Raw genomic sequence first — 22,279 nt, forward strand, 5'->3', positions numbered from 1 at the left:
GCTTCATTGGACATCGACATCACTTTTTCTGAGGACGACGGTATCAGCAGTTCAAGGAAGGCTGGCGAGGCGAATTCTAGGAGTGAGATGATGCTAACAAGCGATGATGAAAGAGTGTGAGTTAGCAAAATGGCCGTCTGGGACAAGACCTTGGTCGGTTTTTTAATGACCCTGAAAGAGGACTTCTGAAAACAATAAAGGACAAGGCTCAGATGGTGGGTGATGAATATGTAGTGTTGGATGCTCAACTAACGGGTTCTCAGAGACTAAAAACTGCGAACCTAAATTGGAATATGCTTTCAGTTACAAAATCTCTATAAGCTAATGTTCTTGTTAGCATAATCACTACAACCACTTAGTACGCATCTTTCTCCAGAAATGTGTCGCTTGCTGATCTTATCTGGTTTATAAAAGTGTGCGCCAAGCACCCTCTTCAAAAAGAATCCCTCATTCCATATCTTAGGTTCCAGGAACGAGAAGTACAGGCATACGCATGTGTCTATGTATATACTCTAGTACTGGATGAGCGTACAATGGGTGATACCCCTATCCCACAGTCACGGGACCCCACAGCACCCTGCACCACGCACAATCAACATTGACAACCAGGCAGCCACGCAGGCTCCCACACTAAATTCTTCTTTCCCAACGACGCCCGTCAGAGCAGCATTTCTCATATTCAGCAATGTCTCCGTCCACTTCCTTAATTCCAACGCATGGTCGTGGGGCTGTGGTATTTCGCGCCGCGAAACAAGCTACTCGCCTCCTTAGAGACGCTGGATACACGTTTGCAATCATGGGGAGTTTGGCTTGCTATCTCTATGGAAATGAACGCCCGCCAAATGTAAGAAAGATCTGCCGCACTCATCGTATATCTCAAATATGATACTGACTACACGTTAGGACGTCGACATTTTGATTTCATCGTGTACCTGCGATCTGGAGCCACTCAAGAAATTTCTCGTCACCCAGAACCCGGATAATTTCTATCTCGTGGATGCCAAATCACCTCGAGCTAGGTTCAAGGTATTGTGGTACCATGATCATGATAAAGATGGAAACCTGGAAAGAACCAAGGTCGATATCATGAAACCGGGAACAATGCAGCTGCCGATGATATTTTCCGAGGCTATCGTCGATAAGCAGGGGCTTCCGGTTGTTCCCTTGTCGATTCTGCTGCTGCATAAACTCAGGGGTTGGGAGGATAATATGAAATCTAGGAAGGCGTATCTTCGGAGGAAGCATAACGCGAATGTGGGAGATATAGGTTCGTTGCTGAAGATCGTTAATGAGGGTATGGGCAAGCAGGAAAAGAGGAACTCGAAGCGTTGGAAACGGTTTGCACAGGAGCAGTTTAGTAAAAGATTCCGGGATGGGACGAAACGTCGAGTGAACGTTGTTCAGTGAGAGATATCCAGAGTACGGGGATATGTGGAAGGAGCTCGGCTGGTAGATATGTTGAATGGACTCTTTCTGATGTACGATATTTCCTACTCATTCCGTTTTTATTTAATTTGTTGAAACAGATACATTCTACTTGTGGCACGATCTTTCACTTCTGCGATGTATCGAGAATCTAACTTTGGTTCATCATTAATAAGAGAAAGAAAGGAATAAATGAAGTAGCATGTAGATAAGTACGGCCTGACCGAGAACAATTCATTAATTTAAAGCGAAGTTGTGGGTGTGGCTTTTTATATGCCAGCAACGCCTTCGTCACGACTAACCCAAGATCTTCATTAACCAGCCACCAGCGAAATGTGGAGAAATGGGCGAAGTGCTTAGAGCGTCTGGCCTCGACTGCTACAATCACATCGCAGAGGTAGACGAATTCAAGGTATTCGTTAATCAACACTGCGCGGTCTCCCTATTTGAACATCCAAAGAAACAGGACATGCGTATAGCGTATCTTTCCCTCTAACAGTAGGACCCGATGCACTCCAAATGCATACTCAGCATAGGTGCGTCTACAAACTATATCAGTACGTAAAATGCCAGAAAAGATGACTGAAGACGACCCAACTCAGGCTGGGGCCAGGTCAGAATGACATTCTTCGGACGTAGGACTGGTCACTCCCGTGACAAGCATTAGAAACAACGACCATTTCATGGAGGAATGAAACGTTGGATGGAGGAAATTGAAAGTTTGAAAAGTCGAAGGCGCCGCCCACATTGATTGCGAAGTCGGAAGGACCGGCATCTCGGCAGCACCTTGTCGCTTTGGGTTACGTTATTATTACCCCACACTTGCTTCTTCCATCCATCATGTCCCGCTCAGGCTTCCATGTGCCTTCTTTCTATAAGGACAGCCTAAATACTGAGCGCAGCCTTATCCACAGAAAATTTTTGAACCACCACCATTCTTGTCGTCGGAGAACCAGACGAGAAAGAAGGCCGCCTTGAAGCCACCTAATGCATCAGACCTCTGATAAGACTTTGTTATTCTACGGGAAGTCGGATGGACTGACTGGTGCGTGTTTTTTCATCGGAATTTCGTCACTTATTGAACTGATCGTTTACTAGCGTGCCTGTATCAGTCGTAATGAAGCCGTCTTGTCCAAAGCCAAAATTCCTGTGCTTCGTGCTCGGCGTTGATGTTGCTTTTAGCGTAACTGTTATTTTCACGCTACCATACGCCGTTCGCAAGTCTGAGTTTTGGCAACGATAGAAGAGCCCATCTAGGGTACTCTATCTATGATAAGCTGGAATTCGTCGATGGCTGGAGAACGAAGAGGAATTTATTTTAGCTTGGTACGTTGCGTCTTCTCGTTCCCACCCTTTTAGTTCGGCCTGATCCTTGGATAGTTCTCTGCTGCTATATTCCTTCCGCAATGGCCTTTCTCCACCCAAAGTCAGGATTCATTTACGCAGGTGTGCAAAGGAGCAGCTATGCGTATTTCCTCATCGAGATCCATTTTTTTAATTTGCTAGGGAGAAGCATTGATGTGTACCTACCTCGCCAGTTTTTGAGCCCGAAGAGGTTCACTAATCCACCGCGTACGAGTGAGACTGCGCCAGAAGTGGATATGGCATCTCTGTGAGTCAGTCATTTTTTCGATTTGAGGATGCGCCAACGGTTTGTTAAGGATATTCATTACTAAGTGCACCCGCAAAACTCTATGTGTTCAGGAGAAGCGGTGATGGGCACTTATCTATCCAGTCTTTCGGCCCGAAGAGGATCGCCAAGCCACCACGTGCGGTTGAGAATGCGCCAGAACCGGATATGGCATCTCCGCGAATTGGTCTTTTTTGTACACGCTAACACCTTGCAAGGATAATCATTATGACCAGTACGCTGCATACTGTCTACGCCTCGTCCAGTATCCTGCAGGACATCTTCATCTCCCTACACAAATGTTCTATAGTCAGTTGATGGGTTACACAACGCGTGGAGATTGTAGGGGCGTCTTTCAGGCAGATTTGCACCATGCCCAATATTTCTCCGCTCAGGGCTAGTTCCAGCAAGAAAAGGCAGCTGGTCTCTTCCCCTGGTGATAACCGGGTATCTGGATGACGACCTCAACGATGAGCGTCCGGTGTTACAGGAAATTGGGAACGCATTGGCTTCCATCTGTATTTGATTCCGACTCGGTACGTGCAGGAAAGCCATGTCAAAGCAATGCAGTTTTTCTATGCGTGTCTCCCCGAGTACGCTATGGACAGACGGGCATTTTTGTTCAATTGTTCGAACGTTCAGGCGCTTGCGGCCTGGAAAGTCTTATGGTGCTGTACTGTTTTGATATACTCGAACGCGATCCATGAATTTTTGGTCACAAAAATCCAAAAGAAATCGGAATAATCGAGAAAAATCCGCTCTCAGATTTTTTTTTTCTTGTGATGCGTGACGTTCCAATCGAACGAAATAGTACAGTATACGCGGACGCCGTGCAAGGTTGAGGATTTATCAGAGGTGGATGCGGTCGCCATTTCGGTGAGAAGCGGTTCTTGGATTCGAAGCGGTGTTAATGCTATTTTTAGCATACGCATCGCGGCTCGTACATATCGTCCTGCTCCACACGCAATAGGCGCACGTCTCAAATGGACTCACACGTCCCACATCTTCACTACACTGGGCAACAAAAACTACTTTGACTGGATGCCTGAGGCCTACTCAGGGACCGCACACATCCTCGCTGGGGTGCATGTACGAGGCGTGCCCCTCCTTCCTATAACAAAATCTTGAAGGACGCCTCAGCTTATCTACACTGACCACCATCCGCTTCATCGACGAACCAGGCATTAATAAAGGCATTGGACCACCGACAAGCTGGTGTGGTTCCTGAATCTGTAGACGCGCTTGAGGAAGAACAGGAAGATAAGTTATCTAAGTATGTTGCATGTTTGTATTCCTTTATTTTTGCCGCTGACCGTTGCATAGCTTGCCTACTTCGTCCACGATGACCCTGCTCGTCCCGAAATCAGGATTCCTATTTGCACGCCGGCGTGAGGCACGGCATCGGGACCGCGTCGAGGCGACATGGTTCGGCCACGGGTGTTCCTCATCGAGATGGTAAGGATACTGTTCAACTTGGTCTTTGGCAATAGGTGCCAGCCCAGCCAGTCTCTCAGCCGGAAGCACACCGAACCTCCTTGCAAAATTTAGGATATGCCAGAAGCGGACACCGTTGTCATCTCGGTGAATAGGCCCGTCCTTGCATTCGAGAATATACTAATGTTCTAGTTAGCATAACTATCATTACCAGTATGTGTTGTCCTCCTAAAATTTGTCATCTGCTAACCTTTCCTAGTCTAGACACGCACACCATAACCACGTCAGTAAAAGTCAACCCGAGTGGTATAGTACTACACAGAGTACGCTCATGTAAAAAAAAAGATATACTTGAATACATTCCCAGATTGATACGGCGGGGAATTGATCTCTCGGCATCCTGCGATAGATAACTCACCTACCTACTTTCAGGACAAAGCGAACATTCGAAGACATTGGGAATAGGCATCGTGTTTAGTTATTTGTTGCTTTGATTTCGAGTATGTGATAGAGCGGAAGGATGCTACCGGGTGTAAACTCCTGAGCCTGAAACAAAATTCATTATATTTACTCCCGCAAAAAGAAAGGATTGTTGGAGGGATTGAACTCGGGGAATTGAATGCTTGGATTTGTATGTGTAACATTTGCTGTTGAACCATATCCGGATGGAGAATATGCTCATTGAAACCCCCTGTTGTTCCATCACTTTATTTCGCCCTGATCATACATTGCAGGCGCTGGGATCTGTGTAGGGTTTAAAAAATGTGGGAATAAAACCAGTAGAACTAGATTCGAATATATATGAGGAGGTTGAATTCTGTCGAAAATGGCCAGCCGTTGGGGTATATCCAAATGTCACAAAGGGCCGATTGAAGAAGGATGAGATGAGGACGAGGAGAATGGATTACCCCTTGGCTGCTCGTACTATCGGTGAGCTATGTTGTCTCGCATATATACATGAAATTGTATCATGTGGTATGGAGCGAGATCAGAAAAAAACGATGATTGTTCCCCCCACATATTCGCATATGGGGATTCGAACCCCTGAGAGCTCGCCAGTCATGCTGGCAGTTATGCCACATTCGCTGGATCGATGAGGAAAAACAGGCATGGTTTCTCGCTTATCTCTGTATCTCGATAAGTGCTTTGCTCATCGTCCTTCTCTCTACTAGCCCTATGAGTATCTTGTTGATCATTGATTGGGACCATGAGCGTGAGGGCGAACTGGTGATGCTGATGTTGCCCCTTGCTGGTGTCATGTCACTTCTTCCTCCCTGATCACCCTCGTCGTGAGTTCCGCTTGAACTCGTTCGCACTCTATTCCTGACCCGTTCTTAAGGATTTTTGACGCGACTTTGTGAGCTTATATCAATCTTTCGCTGTTACATTGCTCACTGTCTCTCGTTGAAGCCTCAGAATTCGAATTTTTGCTCCCATGTAGGCGAAAATGCATGTAAAGGACCAGGTAAGCATCCTTCACCTTCAAAGGCTCTGTAAAGTTCACTGACGAGCTGCACTTCCGGTTGTTGACTTGACGTGCTTTGGAGGTTATTTCCACCGTCTGATAGCAGTCAAAAAGGCCCTACCAAGAGTGAAATTGATAGCGCCATGCGATGGAAATCCTCCATTAGACAAGGATGAAAACTCGGAGGGAACACCTTGAATAGGAAGGACCGGCAACGTGGCAGAAGCCAGTCATTTTTGGAAATGACATCTGATGGGTGTACATCATCCCATGCCACGTTTTTCTTTCCTTTTAATTTACATCCGTGGGGTACGCAAGTGCATGCCCTCCTTTCTACAACAACACTGCTCGGAGATTGTGGATAGTACTATCTATTGTCGTGCTTAGTACCTCCGCTATCTACGTCGTCGACGAACCAGGCGAGGAGAAGACAGCATGAGATGGGCGCCCAGTGCATTGGACCTTTGATAAGCCTGTGTGTTCCAGAACTGGTGGCTGAACTGGAGGACGAACAGGAGGAGAATGGGCTAAGTGTGGTGCGCATCTCCAGGTTTTAATGAGGCTTCAAAGCTGGCGCTGATTGCTGGGGAAGCTTGCATATATGACTCGGAACAGACCCGACCTGCCTAAAGTCGGGATTCCTGTCAGGACGCTGAGTGGAGTGGAGAGGATGAACACAGGGGCGAGGTAAAAATGACTGGTTGAGCCCGGCGTGTTTTCTTATTGAGTTGCCGTTCGTGAGTTTGTTGGAGCGAGGGTACTGTTCGACCCTGTGTTCAGTGATAGGTGTTCACCAAGCCGGTATATCGGTCCGAAGACATACACGGAGCCGCCGTGCAAGATTGAGGATATACCAGAGGCAGACGCGATTTTTATCTCGGTGAGATAGTCTGCTCCTGTATTTCAAGACTGCACTGATGCCATTATTAGCATAATCACTATGACTAGTACACGTCGTCCTTCCTCACTTCGTCGCCTGCTCGCTTTCTCCTAGCCTAGATGCGCCCACCATAACCATTCTCTTCAAACGCCCTCGCCCGCCACAGATCTTCGCTCCCCTAGGCAATGAAGAGTACTTCTAGTCAATACTCATATATAATGGGCGCACGCATACCCTCAGGTGGTGGGACCCACAACGCGTGGAGATACCTGGAACGTCCTTTAAGCTCACCTGTATCTTCGCACAACATTTCATTGGTGGGGGGCTGTTCGATCAGGCCAAGACGCTGTAGCCGAGCTGGGGAATGGAAGGTGAGGGTAAGAAGGTGCATTCCGCTAGTGATACCAGATATCAGTCTGTCGAGGATGGGGATGATGAGGAGGAGAGGCCGATGTGTCCTGTGTTCAAGGAGATTGGGGAGTGGTTCGGTGGGTTCGATTTGGTGATGATTCTTATTGGGTACGTGTACTGCGCTGGTTTGCATTCTGTGATGTTGACGTTTGACTACGGTTCAGGAGCCGAGGTGATTCATGTCGAATATGCATTGCGCGCCAAAAAATAGCATCCGCATTTTCAAAGATGTGAAGGCGATTGCTATGTACTAGGGGCGAACCGTCTGTTATGGCTTCCTTTCGCGTCTCTGATCCTTACCACGACGTGAATTCCAGTGGTGTTATCATATCGTTGTGGTAGTATACGTCGGTCTTGACGTAGACTGGTTGGCGCGGGTCGTTGGCCGACAGAAGTTGCATAGCCGAGGATTTGAAGTAAGAAGAATAGACGAGTAATAACTAGGTATATGTAGTCAGTAACAGAGGGTTAATGAGAGCTCACGGTGCGCAATATTGGTACTCGGAACTCAGGACTCGAAGCTCGAACGTGGTGGGCAAAAGCAAGGGTCTATTTCCCAAGGTACGGCTTGACTTGTACAGTTAGGGGATGGCCGCACACGTTCTCTTGCGTCGCCAGGGCCCCGCTATGACATCCGGGAATGTAAGTGAAGAAGAAAAGATAAGAAAATAGTCCATTGGAAAAGTGAAAGTCCATAGCTAGGCCTCAACGTTGAACAACTGCTCCACCGGGGATTAGCGCAACTTCGTATAGGGAGAGTACGCTGCCGCCCTCAGCGTGGATGAACGGGTCGTCAATCCGTTATCATCTCGATCCCCAGCGCAGTCCGAGGTGGTTACAGCCGTCGCAGTCTCATCCTCGCGTCCGGTGTGTACAGTAGAGGTAGATGTTCAGCATGAAGATGGGGATAAGAAAGAGCACATAAGAATTTCAACTGTGAAGTGTAAGCAAAGAAAGAGAGGTATAATGGGACTGGATAAACGACACCACGACCTAGACCAATTCTAACGTTCCCTCGTTTGGTGTAGCTCTGTCGTCATTGAGGAGAGCCCCATGTGAGTCAGTGCCTTGATCGACATGTCATCGTCCGCATTGAGAATTTGAACTTGGCCTCATTTGAGCAATGGTGCCCAAAGTTTCGCGTAGTGAAGAGAGTTTAATCTATAAAGCGAGAGGGAAGAGAAAAGTAGTATGTAGTCATGAGAGAAGGAAGGAAAGCACAAGGAACCGGAAAAGGAAGGACGCGTCAGCATGCCTCGTGGCATCAATTCCACGAGCACGGCAACGCGTACTGCCACATCGTCAGTCCGAGCATGCGTTGTGAGTACTGGACGTTCGATGTTGGCTTTGACTCGGACGAAGCGTTCGAAAAATAATATTGAGCACAAAGGAAGTAGGAGTATAATTCAGATAGAGGGGATTGAACCTATCCGAGATGGTGAAGAGCTCGAGGGAGGGCGAAGATATGGATCAATTCTGTGTACGAGGATAAGTACTACTTGATCGTCGGAGATATTTGCAGAGGCTGGAGTATGGGACCTTGGAAGATAGAAAGAACGATGATCGGTATACGAATGAATTAAAGACATTTCGTATCCCCGAGAATTGAGCGTATAAGTATGTGTGTTGAGGGAGTAGATATGTTTTAGTGCTACCGTGACCGTCAAGAATTCATGGTAGGATGGTATATAGGTGCCTAATGTCGTCCCCTTCCATTCCGTTGTTGGAGGCAGAGTGAAAAAAGTAAGAATGGCGCGCAACGAGCTAGAGTTGGATTAGGGGGCTGAACCCCGAGAAGGGCGTACCGCTGGGCTATAGTATGATATGAGGGGAGCCGATATGGGTAGGGTTCAGCTCGTATCATATGAACACGCTTCTAGCGGATTAAATATGACGGTGAAAAGAACATAACCTCCCACACATTAATTGGGATATTCCTGAATGGATGAGGAAATGCACATGTCCCCCAGTTTCGAGTCGGGACATGGCGTCTGGTCATAAAAGAAATGACCTGAGAAAGAAAAGGAGAAATATAACTTTAAGGAATTAAATGTACTGCAGAGTGATTGATATGCCAACCTGAATAACAGCTAGGATGATCCCATAGCGCGTCCTGTCTCGGAAGTAATCTTTACCGATAATCGAATCTGCACATCCCATTAACTGGGCTCATCATTATGACTGGTATTCTGTCAACAGGATATCGATAGTCGAGACTTTTCTATGGCCCGTATATATTCTCGTGCCATGTGGAAGGTGATAATCAAGCGATGATCGTAAATTTATTTTGTTCTATAATTGGGTAGTTTGAGAGGTAAAACTATTATGCTGCCAATCACGTTTCTCATGTGTAAGCGACGCATTTTCGTTTTGGAAAGTACAGTAAATCGGGTATGCACGCTTATTTTGTCGTCAATACGTCAACCAACGCCATGCGACTCGGAGTCGTGATGAATCTGGATGCAGGCACCATGGTGCGCACCTGTGATATCCCAGATTTGAATTTGAACCGTGAATTCCGGCTGAATTCCGTCGTCATGATTCATCCTGGGTGATTCAATTGTTGTTAAGTTAAGGCGATGCTAATGCTGTGATCATCACCAAGATTATGACCCGGTACCATCATCGATTGCACGTCGCCCCTGACCCATAAACACTTCTTCAAACAGAATTATACACCCCAGTGCTCCACCTTCTACTGAACAAAAGTATTTCGAATTGATAGGAATGAATGCCTAACAGAGATGTGCGCATACATACACGTTGATCCCAAGAACGTTCTTTGGGTTGGCTTCGGTTCCGATTGCACGTACCTAACTCTAGGAACCATCACCGGCACCAATGATACTAAAACCATCCGACAACTCATCGATCTCCTTGAACACGAGACACGATCGTCCTCTCCCTTTTGATCTCAACGGACCGTTAGCCGCTATCACCGTGGGATCTTCTTTTCCAGCTCCCTCAATGTCCAGCATGCCTACATAATTTTCCCTGGTCGAGCGAGGCCGTGCCCGATGAACGCTAGACGGAGGTAAAACCTATCCCCTTGATTGACTATAAATTGTCTACTGCGGAATAGATCCTGCGTATTCGAGGACATCTTGGCAAGAAAAGCTGTAACAATGCATTGGTGGTGAGCCATCTGATACGCTGTTTGTTCCTAAGATAATTCACATCGTGTACCTGGATCCTACCGAGCTGCCAGAGGGACTTAGAGAATGGAAGAAGAGATTGTTTCAGATCATGCTGACTTTCTTCTCAGTGATATCTGCGAGATGAAATACTTTTAATTGCTTTCTGTATTCTATCCAATACTAGACATGTATTCCTGTCGGGAAACGAAAGCCCAAAGGACACTCCAATACAGGGCCCTCCCTTCGCTTCGGACATCATGACTGTCAATCCTTGCTCAAGATTGACGTACACAGCATCTGCATTACCAAATTTTCCGGTTCCCGCGAAATACGGTGCTCTTTTCACTCGGAGCATGGGAATTCAAACCTGGAGATTCTCCTCGACGGTCCACTCTAGCCGATAAGGACCATGGTATGATTTTTGACCTTCTATTGTTGGATTTTTCTATCTATGACAATGATCTGTCGTCAATCCTACCTTCCTTCCCGGAGTTTGGACCGCTTATTATTCTTCCAGAGCTTCTGAGAGTGAAGGAAGCACCTATCCAGATCAAATCGCATTAAATAATGGGTCTCCCAGTCGGAATCAATGGATACACCAGCAAGGAACTCAAGTCTTGAGTATGTCGTCCCCATGAATGACACTTCAAAAACTTCGCGTCCGCAGTACTTGCTTACTACATTGCTCGGATCTCAAATGCCCTGGAACCTGTTCGGTTCCATTCCTTCACCTGACTCACTCGCTTTTCTTGGAGCTAAACATCCACATTGTCAAACACCTAATGACTACAATTTTAAGAATTATTGCGAGATCTCGGAGCGTACTTCAGGGCGTACACTGGCAACAAAGCGGCATCACAGCCCATGTGGGAGTAAAATACGATATCCCTTGTACCTCAAGCACGGAACAACAGAACGCCGTGTCTTCCATTGAGCATGTCTCTTCATTTTCTTTCTCGGCGACTCCATAGTCTCCCTAAGATTCTGCATAGCATGCTTGCACGTAGCCGCCTGACTTGTTTTGCCTTCGACCGCAGGAAACAGGATGATACTGCATCACACCATCCTTCAGAGCATGTACTTATAATGACTTGCTCTCCAATAGTGACATCTAACATCTCACTAGCTCCCTCACAAAGTATGTCCTCTGAGCAAACGAGCAGTCGTCGAAGCGCATCAAGAGTTTTATGCTGTTTTATAACGTCTCTGTCATTCTTGATCATTGTTCCAATCTTATGCGTGACTCTTGCGGCAAAGCTGCGCCCCAGTGGAGAGCTCTCGTACGGAAACAAAGAAGAGTTTGTGGGTGACAAAAATAGAACAGTAAGACTCCTCACTGGATCATGCATTAATATTCACCGCTCATCTTACTGAAAGATTTCTCTCCGGGCTAATCTGATCTCAGCCAATATCAAGAATACCGACATTGTCGTAGAGTGGCACATCGACGATGATACCTGTCGTACAAATTGCTCAGAAGTGAACCTCTTCTTTCACCGGTGAGTATCTTCCTCCATCATTGTCGAAATTACACCGATTTATTGATATCTATTCAGAAATATTTGTCCGTTGAATAATGGTCACGTTCGCAGTCCCTCCAATACCAACATGCCGACAGACCCTTACTTTGTTTGGAATGTAACAAGCTGGAGTATGGGAGCTCATGATCATGACCCGAGAAATAAGCACCCTATGTTCCACACCAAACTTATCGTCTACCCAGGATACAAACATGGATTGGATTCCAGCCATGCAAGTTTGGTCTACTACCCCTTCGACAGGTACGTTATTTACCATCCCGCTTTTTCCTGATCAGAAGTAGTTTACCCTGGTGATGTGCTAGTTATCAGTCTCAGATAATCGCATTTGCTCAAGACGCAACAACGAACAAGTCCGTACCGCTAGTCCTTAATTCAGCCACTGCACTTTTCCCGTAAGCCCACGTCCCTTCTTATTTGACGACCTGACAGAACTTCTTCGAGTGGCTTCAAGATTAAAACTGACAATTTAAGTGAAAAACCCGACTACTTGAAGGACATGAAACCCGGACACAGAGTCATCAATGTCCTTGTAACCATTGAATGCAGTGCTCTTGTTATCGTATATTGTCTTGTTATCACCTTCACGTTTTGTTCGTTGTCTTTTTCTACATTTCAACAAATGCATTACACTCACGAAGACTCAATGAACAGGGCTGGTAACGCTCATGAGCTCCCTCATAATGATCGCAACCGTGGTCTTTGGCTTCCGACAGCGGAATGAGATCGTTGTGATCCCTGCCGGCACCGTATTTGCCTTTACCCAACTACGATCCTCAATGCCTGGAGCTACCGAAGGATTGGGTATGTTGTTTATACACCTATACAGAAGGTTCACTGAAAACCGACTCATGTAGGCGATATCCTGGGTACGTTAGGCTTTATATTAACCTCCATCGGCTGATTTCTGTCTTTCCAAAACAGATTTTGCTGGGATATTACCGTGCCTGATCCTTCTATCGATTTCCGTGCATGTCACCTGCGTCGCGGAGCTTTAATCCAATTACTGACTTTCCTGTCATAGGCCGTAACTATGGTTGGCATCTACTTATTCGCTGACCCGGATCATCCGTCCCGTAGGTCCTTCACTTGGAGTGAATTAGGTACATTTTCATCAATGCCTTGGCGGAATAATATTCAATAAAATTGCAGAGAATGCCTTGCATCATTATATCCAGCCCATTTGGATTACTGCCCAAGAATGGGTACGGCGTGCTCGTTTTCGCATTATGACAGCGGGACGGATTCTGAGGGCACCTCACAATGTTGAGATTCTCTTGACAGATATTGCTCACGAAAATCAGGCTTGAGCGTCAATGCGCTGTAGGGATGGACCTATGAAGAATGTATGAAGTAGATACTAAAACCTTGAACAGTTTGAGAACATATCTTCCGTGCAATAAAGTTGCTCACACTCTTCTTCGAGTAGCCTGTCGCGAAGTGTCTCATAATAAGTAAGCCTTCCATCACGTACTTAATGCACACAAGACACGGGGGAGTGAAATCCGAGTGCAACAATGGTCGCAGACACTGCGTCGTATCACCCATTGCGAGATATTGATTTGATTCAGACAATAAGCTAGACAGAACATATGAATATGATTTGGCTGCTCAAACGGATCAGTGAAACGGAGAGGAGAGAAATGGAGATGAATACGCAGTGAAGAGAAGAGATATGGGGGTGCTTCTCATGGAAACATCAGCAGGAGGAGCTATTCGACACTTTCATCTCAGTACTGGTTTCCTCCGTAGGGAGGGTCTTGATCGGAGCTATCTATGCGAGTGCGCGGTCGTTGGGTTACTCGGTAATATATTCTGGCAGTCCTGAAAATGATTAGTAGTCGGACGAGGTACGAAAACGTGATGGAATACATATGTATCCACTTTGATCTCGTACAACAAGGTCGATGAATATGTTTGATAGAAGCCCAGACTACAGAACACGAATGACAGTTAAGGGGACCAAGAGGTTGAGCAGATGTGACCGCTACCTTAGACGGGAAGACAGGTTCACTGCTCTGACCCACGTAATCATGCTGGGAAAAGTTAGCCCAGACGTAGTGGGATAGTGCAAGCTGACGACCTGAGCATTCTCGACAACTACAGGAGTGCCTGCATGTCTCCAGAAATCGAAAGCTGCTGCAACATCCGTATGGTTGCCGACATCAATCTAACTTCCATGTTAGTAGGCTTCTAGATGGAAGGAGAATGACGCATATACTAAGGAGAAAATGCGCCTTGCCCAGTTCTCCGTCCTTGGGGATGGGAGACCCCAATTCAAAGCGCATTCTTCTGCCGTCGATTTCTGGGTTGCTTGTTCTGCAATTATTTAAATTATATCATTGCATATAATGGTAGAATTTAGAAAAGATTACTTAAGTCGACCTAGTTCACGCAGACGCTTGGCCTAGCTTAGAATAAAATTCTTGGATACAGAACTCGTCACTCTCTCGACAAGCGTCGGAAAAACGACTATTCCACAGAGGAGTGAAACTTGGGATATAGGAAATTGATCGTTTGAAAAGTGGAAGCCGCCGCTCACGTTGATTCACAAGTCGGAAGGACCGGCATCGCGGCAGAACCTTGTCACTTCAGGTTACATCGTGATTACCTCACACTTGCTTCTTCCATCTATCGTGTATGGGTCGAGCTTACGTACGCCTTCTTTCTATATGGTCAGCTCAAAGACTGAGCGCAGCCTTATCTACAGCATTGTTTTCAACCACTACCATCCGTATTGTCAGATAACCAGGAGAGAAAGGAAGCCACGGCCTGCCTTGAGGCCACCAAGCGCATTGGACCTGTGACAAGACTTTGTGAATCCATTCTTGGACGAGCTGGAGGACGAACAGGAAGTCCGATAGGCTGACTGGTGTGTGTTTTCTTCTTCGGGCTTTCGTCACTGATCGATCTGATCGTTTACTAGCCTGCCTGTCTCATTCTACAAGGTGCAAGGCGAGGCGGGCAGACTTGTCAACGTGCGGGCGCACGAAGAAGGGCTGGCATCGCGGGAAGGTTATTTTCAGATACGCCATCCGATGTGTGTACGTCATCATTGACGGGACACTTAGGCATCTCTCAAGCATCTCTTCCATCCATCAGGAACGGCTCAGCATTGCGTGGCTCCTTTCTATCTCGATAATTGAGCACGGCGTTATCTATAGTAGCTGTCGTCCGTGTCATCAATGAAGGAAGCAAAAATAAACGTCGAAACGGTTCCTAGAATCTGTCGACCAGCTTCGCGACGAACAGGAAGTTGGATTTGCTTAGTACGCTGTGTGCTTGTACTCCTGATTTCTCGTCTCTAAGATCTAATCACTGGATAGTTGGCCTCTTTCCTCCACAATAAACCTTCCTCACCCGGATCTGGGATTCTTTTGCGCCACGCATGGTTTCTCTTCATGCTTCCGTTCATTGCTACACTGGAGAGAACGCTACTCGGCTTTAGTTCAGTGATAGGTGTTTGCCCAGCCATTCTTTAAGTCAGAAGTGATATATGAAGCCACCAAGTACGATTGAGGATATACGACAGATGAACACTGTCGTTTTCTCGGTGAGTATTCGTTCTTGCAATAGAGGCTATGCTAAATACATCTGAATTATGACCAGTTTACATCCTCCTCCTTACCCTTTCGTCTTTCCTAGTCTGGCATCAAGCACACTCCTCAAAGGGACCCGCGCAGTGCGCATCTTCGCTACACTGCGGAACGACAAGCACTTTCATTCGATCGTGTTCCCGACGCGTGGGCATATACTCAGTCGGTGGGTTTCACCATGCGTGGAGATTCTCCGCACTATTCTGATGGTGATATCAGGTATCCATCTACCGGGGATGTCGATGATGACCCCTACGATGGGCGTCTGTGTTGCAGGAAACTGGGAACGCGTTGTTAGCTTCCATCTGTATACCATTCCGATTCAGTACGTGCAGTACTCCGTTACGTTTCGTGTCTAATGTTCTCCCAGTGCATATGAGTCGAGATCGTTTACACTGCCAGCCGCAGGGCAATGTGTGGGAGAACGTCAACCAGAATATATTGGGAGTGAGTCGTCTTTGATGTCTTCCTTTTATAGTTCTGAAGTTTCCCATAACGTAGATTCTAGCGACAGAAGAGTCATCGAAAAGGATTGAACACATCAGTGTGAGTTATAGACGGAGCAGAAAAATAACATCCGGGTGACGTGGTTTGGTCCTTAACTTGACTCTCTACGGAGAGGCGCATGTCGCTATCTGATTGGTATTCAGGCGTTCGTGGCCTATCATATATCCAGTCTGTCGGGTACAAGGATTTATCGGAGGTGGAAGCGGTCGTCATCTCGGTGAGTAACGGTTCTTGGATTCGAAGAGGTGTTAACGCTAGTTTTAGCATAGCTCGTACACGTCCTTCTCCCCAGCTCCGTCGTCTAGTCTCATTTCCTAGTCTAGCACGTCACACCGACTTGACTGTCCCACATCTTTGCTCCGCTGGGCGAAGAAAACTACCCCGACTGGATGCCTGAATGACCTCGTCCACATCCTCGCTGGTACGATGCGTGACATTTTGGTGGTAATACCTGCCCCTGATAGGGGACAGCCAGATGCAAGGGCCGATGTGTACTTTTGAGGATATTGGTCGATTCGATCTGGCAGCGATACCTGTTGGGTTTGTGTGTTGCGCTTGTCCGTAGTTCATGATGCTGATGTTTAATCAGGGCATAGGAAGCGACCCGTTGATGTTCCCTACCCATTGCACGGCACTGAGGGCGGAGAAAATGGTTCGTTGTTAATGAATTGTGGGTAAGTGGTCTTTTTTGATGTCTTCCGTTCAAGGCACTGACGCTTTCCGGGACTTACAGCCTGGCATGGATGGGGACTCCAACATTGCGCTCGCTCACCTTCAGATCGTCTATCTCAGCTGAGGTCGCGCGTATGGAGCCCCAAAATGCAGCTCAGGCTGAAAATATTTGTTCAATGAGAGGTGTATTAGATGTCTTCCTATCGTGGGTAGGTCATAGGGAGGGAAAACCATAGAATCGGCAACGGCGGCTTTCTGATATCAGCAGGGGTGCAATAGTTCCACTACAGGCTGTACATTTCGGTTGATGTGAAATTCGGATGTGAACTACTACTAGTAGTACTCATCGTACTGGCAAGCGGTCCCGATTAAATGACATCACGAACTGTAGACGTGTGTGACAAAAATTAACCACTCGCAACAATATATGGTTTCAAACCTCAGGATTCTACGGTTGTACAGAAGCATAGAACGCGAAGCGAAAGGGGAGTGCATGAAAAAATTCAAACTGCAATTGGGGTTGTATAGGCCCAAGTGTCGTCAAAGGGAAGAAGAAAATAACTTGTTTGGGATCTCACCGCTGTGAGAAAAGACAAATTCTAGAGTGTTGTGAAAAACAGTGTAGTAAAGGAGACGTTGACTGTGAACTGGTGGAAGAAAAGATGATGCCAGACATATTTCTAGATACAAGGAATCGAACCCTGCGATGAGCAATGGCATCCAGTAGACCGTAACCGAATATGTACGGCCCGCATCTAGGGGATCTCTGATCATCGATTCCTTGGGAGAAATTTGCAGTTATTTTTGACTGGGTGTGGATTGTCTTGCGTTACATGGAGGAGGTCACTCCTTTTTTCCTCCACGTGGATTAAATTTAAACGATGGTATCTTGGCTGGAGAATCTCATGCCAGAATACTGCATGGTCCGAGTATACTATTGACATGTATCGCGTCACCCAGCATCACAACAACAGATAAGTATTCATCTCATATTCTGACTCGCTGACAGGGCAAGAAAGTACGGGCCTAGTGAAAGGGGACGGACAATGTCTCCAGCCATATATAAGTATACGGATGAGATATAGGTAGTCCTAGCCAAATACGATTCAGAATGGCCCGGAGATGTGATTTAGCGAGCGCGCAAGGTTACTCTCAGCCGTATAAGGTATGGGAAATTGGCCTCAATGATACGGCGGCAGGCATCCCACAGCCGTGGGGCAGAAATACCTTGAATTTTCCCAGATAGTGGTCATCTCACGAGCTAGGACATTTTGATGGCCAGTAGAATTTCGCCAGTCGTTATGGCATATGACAGTTCAATTCCCTTGTATGGATCTTCCGTACATAACAGCATCGTGATATTTTCATGGATGCATGCCGAACACTCCCTGCTCTATGATTACCTGGCAACTCTAGTTTCGATACATTCGTGTGTCTTGAACGTTAAAGCTAAGTTCACCCGTTCGTACATACATTCCCGTGTAAATTCCGTGGATATGGCTGTTGAAATAATCCTAGCGGGTATGGAAGCACACAAGGGATCAGGACACGAATACGGGATTGACGCAGTACATGAGCGGTAAGTACGTAGTCAATCGAGTAAAGAAGAGAAAAGCGAAGCTACGAAATTTTACCGGTACGTACACGTGACTGATTATCAATAAACACGCGAGCCACGAGCTCGATATCCAACAACCCCACAGTTCTAAGTAGAAGTATTCCTTAGTGTCAACACTAGAAAGTCGCAGCCATATCTTCTTCATTGCCTGAGATCCTTCACGAAAGGAAGAGACCCAATGTGCCCTTTCGACTTCACCGTTCAACCCAGAACTTGCAGCTATGCAACGGGAAGATATAGGGACTAGCTAGGCGATGAACACTCAAGCACCCATCAAACAGAAATAGGCATGCTGCGTATTGATGAACGGCAAATGGAGGGGGGAACACACATTTTCAATCCTCTTCGACAGCTCCGTAACATCTTCTGTTGTTAGGATCTGCATCCCGGAACGCATCAAAGATGAATCATAGACTTCTCAACAATATGCGGGAAGCCAAGTGCATGAAGTACGGCCGGCACCGTGGCAAGGTTATTTGGGGTTACGTCATCTTTGCGCACGCTCTTTCCTACCATCCATGGCGTACAACTCAGGTTTGCATGCCCTTCTTTTCTGTAACAAGTCTCGACGAATGAACAATACCTTACCCACAGCGATCGTCATCCGAATGGTCCACGGACCGGGAGAAATTACCACTGACACGCCGGAGCGGTTACTTAATCTGTAGACGAGCTTGGAGGAGAAGGAAGTTTAACTTGCTGAGTACGCCGCACGCCAATGCTCCTAATATTTCACCTCTAATCGCTAGATAGCTGGCCTCTTTCTTCTGCAATAAACGTGACCCACCCGGAGTCGGGTTTCCTGTTCGACCACGCGTCTTTTCTCATACAGCTTCCGTTCATCGCAACGCCACAGATAATGCTATTCGGTCTGTGTTCAATGATAGGTGCTCTCCCAACTAGTATTTCTGCCCAAAGAGGTACACAAGATGCCGAGTAAGATTGAGGATATGCGACAGGTGGACCCTATCGTTTTTTCGGTAAGTATTAATATTCATTCTTGTATTTACATAAATAAGGCTAGGATAAGACCATCAGCATTATGACCAGTTTGCATCCTCCTCCTCACCCTGTCGCCTTTCCTAGTCTAGCCTCAAGCACGTTCCTGAAATGGACCCGCTCACTACACATCCTCACTCCACTCCGGAATGAAAAGCACCTTCACTCAGTCAAGTTTCCCAAGTCGCACGCACATACACTCGGTTGGCACGTTGCACGACGCATGGAGATTCTCGGGTGTCTTTCAGGCTGATTTGCACCCTACCCACCATTTAACCGCTTGTGTCCTGTTTCACCGAGGAAAGGCGGCTGGACCATCAGATAAAAGGTATCTGTCTATCGAGGATGATGACACCGACGACGAGCTTGTGGTGTTGCAGGAAACTGGGAACCCGTCGTTGGCTGCCACCTGCAGGTGTATTCTGATTCGGTACGTGCAGTCCTCAATTGCGCTTCGTGGTCTAACGTCCTCTCAGTGCGTACGAGTCAAGATTGTTCATAAGCACTGCTATCTGCGAGCCGCAGGATAACATGTGCATCGTACCGGAAGTGAGTCGTCTTTGATGTATTTCTTTCTTCATCTGATTTTTCCAGTACGTAGATTTCAATGACAGATGAGGTTACAGAGCTATCGAAGAGGATTGGCGAAAAGGATGTGGGGTGCAGAGGGGTCGCAGGAAAGTCAGGTCAAGGCAACGCGGTTTTTTATGAGTGCTTCCTCCTCGAGTACGCTATGGAGAGGCACATATTAAGCCAATGAGAATAAGCTCGCATATACCCCCCAATCAGTCTATCATTGTCATCGCAGGTAACCCTCCTCCTGCTATCCATCCTATACCGATCCTTGGCTGACACGATCAACTGCCAGATCAAAGAAGCCGAGTCTGATGTAAGTGGCACGGGCCTCTCCCACCACCGTCGGCCAGCCTGGCTTCTCATCCATAACCAACCTGCTATACGAAAAGTCGGAATTCCTGTGTGGGTTTCAGAAAAGCGAGGTCAAGACGAGGTCTTCGGGTTACTTGTGCTTCCTAGTCGAGTTGCCCTTCATCACTTCGTTGCGGAGGTACAAGGTGCTATCCTACCTTACGTTCAGTGGGAGAGCCTTGTCCAGTAGGTCGGTCGGTACAAGGAGGTACACCGAGTCACCATGCAAGACTTATTATATACCAGAGGTAGATGCGGTCATCATATCGGTGAGTAGCTCGTTCTTGGTCTTAGCCAAGGCTAGTGCTGTTGTTAGCCGTAATCGACACGACCAATACGCGCCATTCTCCATAAATGCATCGCCTGCTTACCTTCTTTAGCCTAGGCAGATGTACGATGAGCGCCATATTCGAACAGACTCTGCCGCTCCATATCTTCACTCTCCTATGCAACGAAGAGTACACACGTACCCAAGGGACGGGCCAGGAGAATTTTGCGAGCGACACTTGCGAGCTTGCGTTCAACTGCGTTCATTTGCGTTCAACTCAAGTTGAACTGCGTTCGCTTGTGTTTAACTTGCATGCATTTGCGTGCATATGGAGACCTTTGTTTGTGTTTCATACAAATACTTTGTTCTGTTTTAAAGTCACTAGTAAAGTGTGTCTTATCTTGAACATTTACTTACTCTTTCCGAGTTCCTGGATATGTCCCACCAGGTTAATGTCACTTACTATGACTCGGGGAAGCCATTGAATAATATTTTAATGCTAGAAAGGTATCTGTTTTCGCTCCAAAAAAAGCTCCCTCCATCACAGCGACATTTCACTTCGAAATGACTATGAGATCTGTCCTTTTTTTGAACTTGGCAGGATGAACAGGTTCTCAAATGAATAAACCTTGCTTACGTATCTCACAAAGATGTCACGCACCCATCCCAAAGTCGAACGCAAGCCTTAAGAAGATGCACGCATGTGTTCTCCAAAATAACGCATGCGATTGGAAATTAAACGCATGCGAGCGGTAGCGGCTTGCAATTGGCTCGCAAGTGTGACGGATGTGTGACATCATGTAACATTTGCGTTCGACTCGAGTTGAACCGTCTTAACTGTTGGTCGCTTCTCATATTTCTGCGGCATGTGCTTCCTATCATTATATCTTGGTTCTTTTGATATTTTTATGATGCTTACTGTATTGAACTTAACCTTCTCTGGCCCACGACCACTGTTTGGGTTCTCTTCTTCGGGCTGTCTTGAACTCCTTCCTGTGAGTCTGTCCGCATCGTACCTCAATTTTCTTCAGATTATACTCTACGTATGGACACTTCTGGAATGTATTATTGATCTACTAGAATCTCGAGTTGAATAATTACTCTGGAACCCAATGTTTTGGCTCTTGATTTTGGACTTTGAACTTTGAGGGAGGATTACCTCAAAAGAACCTTCAACGTTGTAATCGTCGGCAAAGGGTATTATATCATCTTCATCTAGAAACACTGGCTAGCGTCTGCCACTATTTTTAGATAAGAAATTCCGAGACAGTTCTTTGTCACGCTCGCAAACGCAAACGCAAGTGTGACAACGCATGCGAGAGAACGCCAACGCACGCTCGCAAGTGTGCTCGCAAAATTCTACGTGCCCCCAAGGGACACATGCATACACTCTATTGGTCGGACGACGTGTTGAAATACATGGATCGTTTCTCCAGCCCACTTGAACCCCGCCCGGCATGTCATCAATCGGGAGCTGCTCGACCAGGGAAAGACCCTTTCCGCGAGCTCGGCTGTGTCTTGCGTTGAAGGAATTTGAGGGGAGTTTGGGTGGGTTTGACTTGGCGATACATCTAGTCCTATTTAGTATGCGCAGCACCTCTCGATGTATTGTTATTTTTACCTTCTCTCAGGGAATGCGAGCGACGATAGTTCATGTCCACTATAACTTCAGTACTATAGGATAGCATCGACATCTTCAAGGATATCAGTGCGTGATAGATCGTTGCTATGCATTGCGGGTAAGCCGTCTTCCATGTTACTTTCCGCAAAAG

General features: G+C 46.7%; 5 protein-coding genes across 5 annotated transcripts; all 5 read left to right on the forward strand.

The window, feature by feature from the left end:
* Window positions 1–685: 685 nt before the first annotated feature.
* On the forward strand, window positions 686–1,407 carry EV420DRAFT_1645823 (uncharacterized protein; the record flags this gene model as incomplete). Its single annotated transcript, XM_060477823.1, has 2 exons — window positions 686–844; window positions 904–1,407. 2 exons carry the CDS (start codon window positions 686–688, stop codon window positions 1,405–1,407), a joined length of 663 nt encoding a protein of 220 aa, XP_060328017.1.
* Window positions 1,408–2,831: 1,424 nt separating this feature from the next.
* EV420DRAFT_1701660 (uncharacterized protein) lies at window positions 2,832–4,910 on the forward strand (the record flags this gene model as incomplete). Its single annotated transcript, XM_060479502.1, has 4 exons — window positions 2,832–3,037; window positions 3,979–4,144; window positions 4,237–4,328; window positions 4,379–4,910. 4 exons carry the CDS (start codon window positions 2,832–2,834, stop codon window positions 4,512–4,514), a joined length of 600 nt encoding a protein of 199 aa, XP_060328018.1. The 3' UTR covers window positions 4,515–4,910.
* Window positions 4,911–7,198: 2,288 nt separating this feature from the next.
* On the forward strand, window positions 7,199–8,621 carry EV420DRAFT_1482269 (uncharacterized protein; the record flags this gene model as incomplete). The annotated part of the gene is made up of 6 exons (XM_060469878.1): window positions 7,199–7,353; window positions 7,710–7,806; window positions 7,831–7,887; window positions 7,999–8,188; window positions 8,274–8,300; window positions 8,443–8,621. 6 exons carry the CDS (start codon window positions 7,199–7,201, stop codon window positions 8,619–8,621), a joined length of 705 nt encoding a protein of 234 aa, XP_060328019.1.
* Window positions 8,622–11,990: 3,369 nt separating this feature from the next.
* On the forward strand, window positions 11,991–13,351 carry EV420DRAFT_1766253 (uncharacterized protein; the record flags this gene model as incomplete). Its single annotated transcript, XM_060480872.1, has 8 exons — window positions 11,991–12,163; window positions 12,226–12,315; window positions 12,353–12,513; window positions 12,575–12,724; window positions 12,778–12,789; window positions 12,845–12,888; window positions 12,945–13,023; window positions 13,073–13,351. The coding sequence occupies 8 exons, from the start codon at window positions 11,991–11,993 to the stop codon at window positions 13,228–13,230; spliced, it is 867 nt and encodes a 288-aa protein (XP_060328020.1). The 3' UTR covers window positions 13,231–13,351.
* A 4,455-nt stretch (window positions 13,352–17,806) lies between these two features.
* On the forward strand, window positions 17,807–20,793 carry EV420DRAFT_1482272 (uncharacterized protein; the record flags this gene model as incomplete). Its single annotated transcript, XM_060469879.1, has 12 exons — window positions 17,807–17,860; window positions 18,214–18,331; window positions 18,690–18,847; window positions 18,908–19,016; window positions 19,063–19,182; window positions 19,217–19,293; window positions 19,483–19,742; window positions 19,789–19,861; window positions 19,914–20,038; window positions 20,102–20,201; window positions 20,302–20,508; window positions 20,620–20,793. The coding sequence occupies 12 exons, from the start codon at window positions 17,807–17,809 to the stop codon at window positions 20,791–20,793; spliced, it is 1,575 nt and encodes a 524-aa protein (XP_060328021.1).
* Window positions 20,794–22,279: the final 1,486 nt, after the last annotated feature.

Source organism: Desarmillaria tabescens (genome assembly GCF_030435595.1).
Source record: "Desarmillaria tabescens strain CCBAS 213 chromosome Unknown EV420scaffold_31, whole genome shotgun sequence".
Classification (NCBI taxonomy): Eukaryota; Fungi; Basidiomycota; class Agaricomycetes; order Agaricales; family Physalacriaceae; genus Desarmillaria; species Desarmillaria tabescens.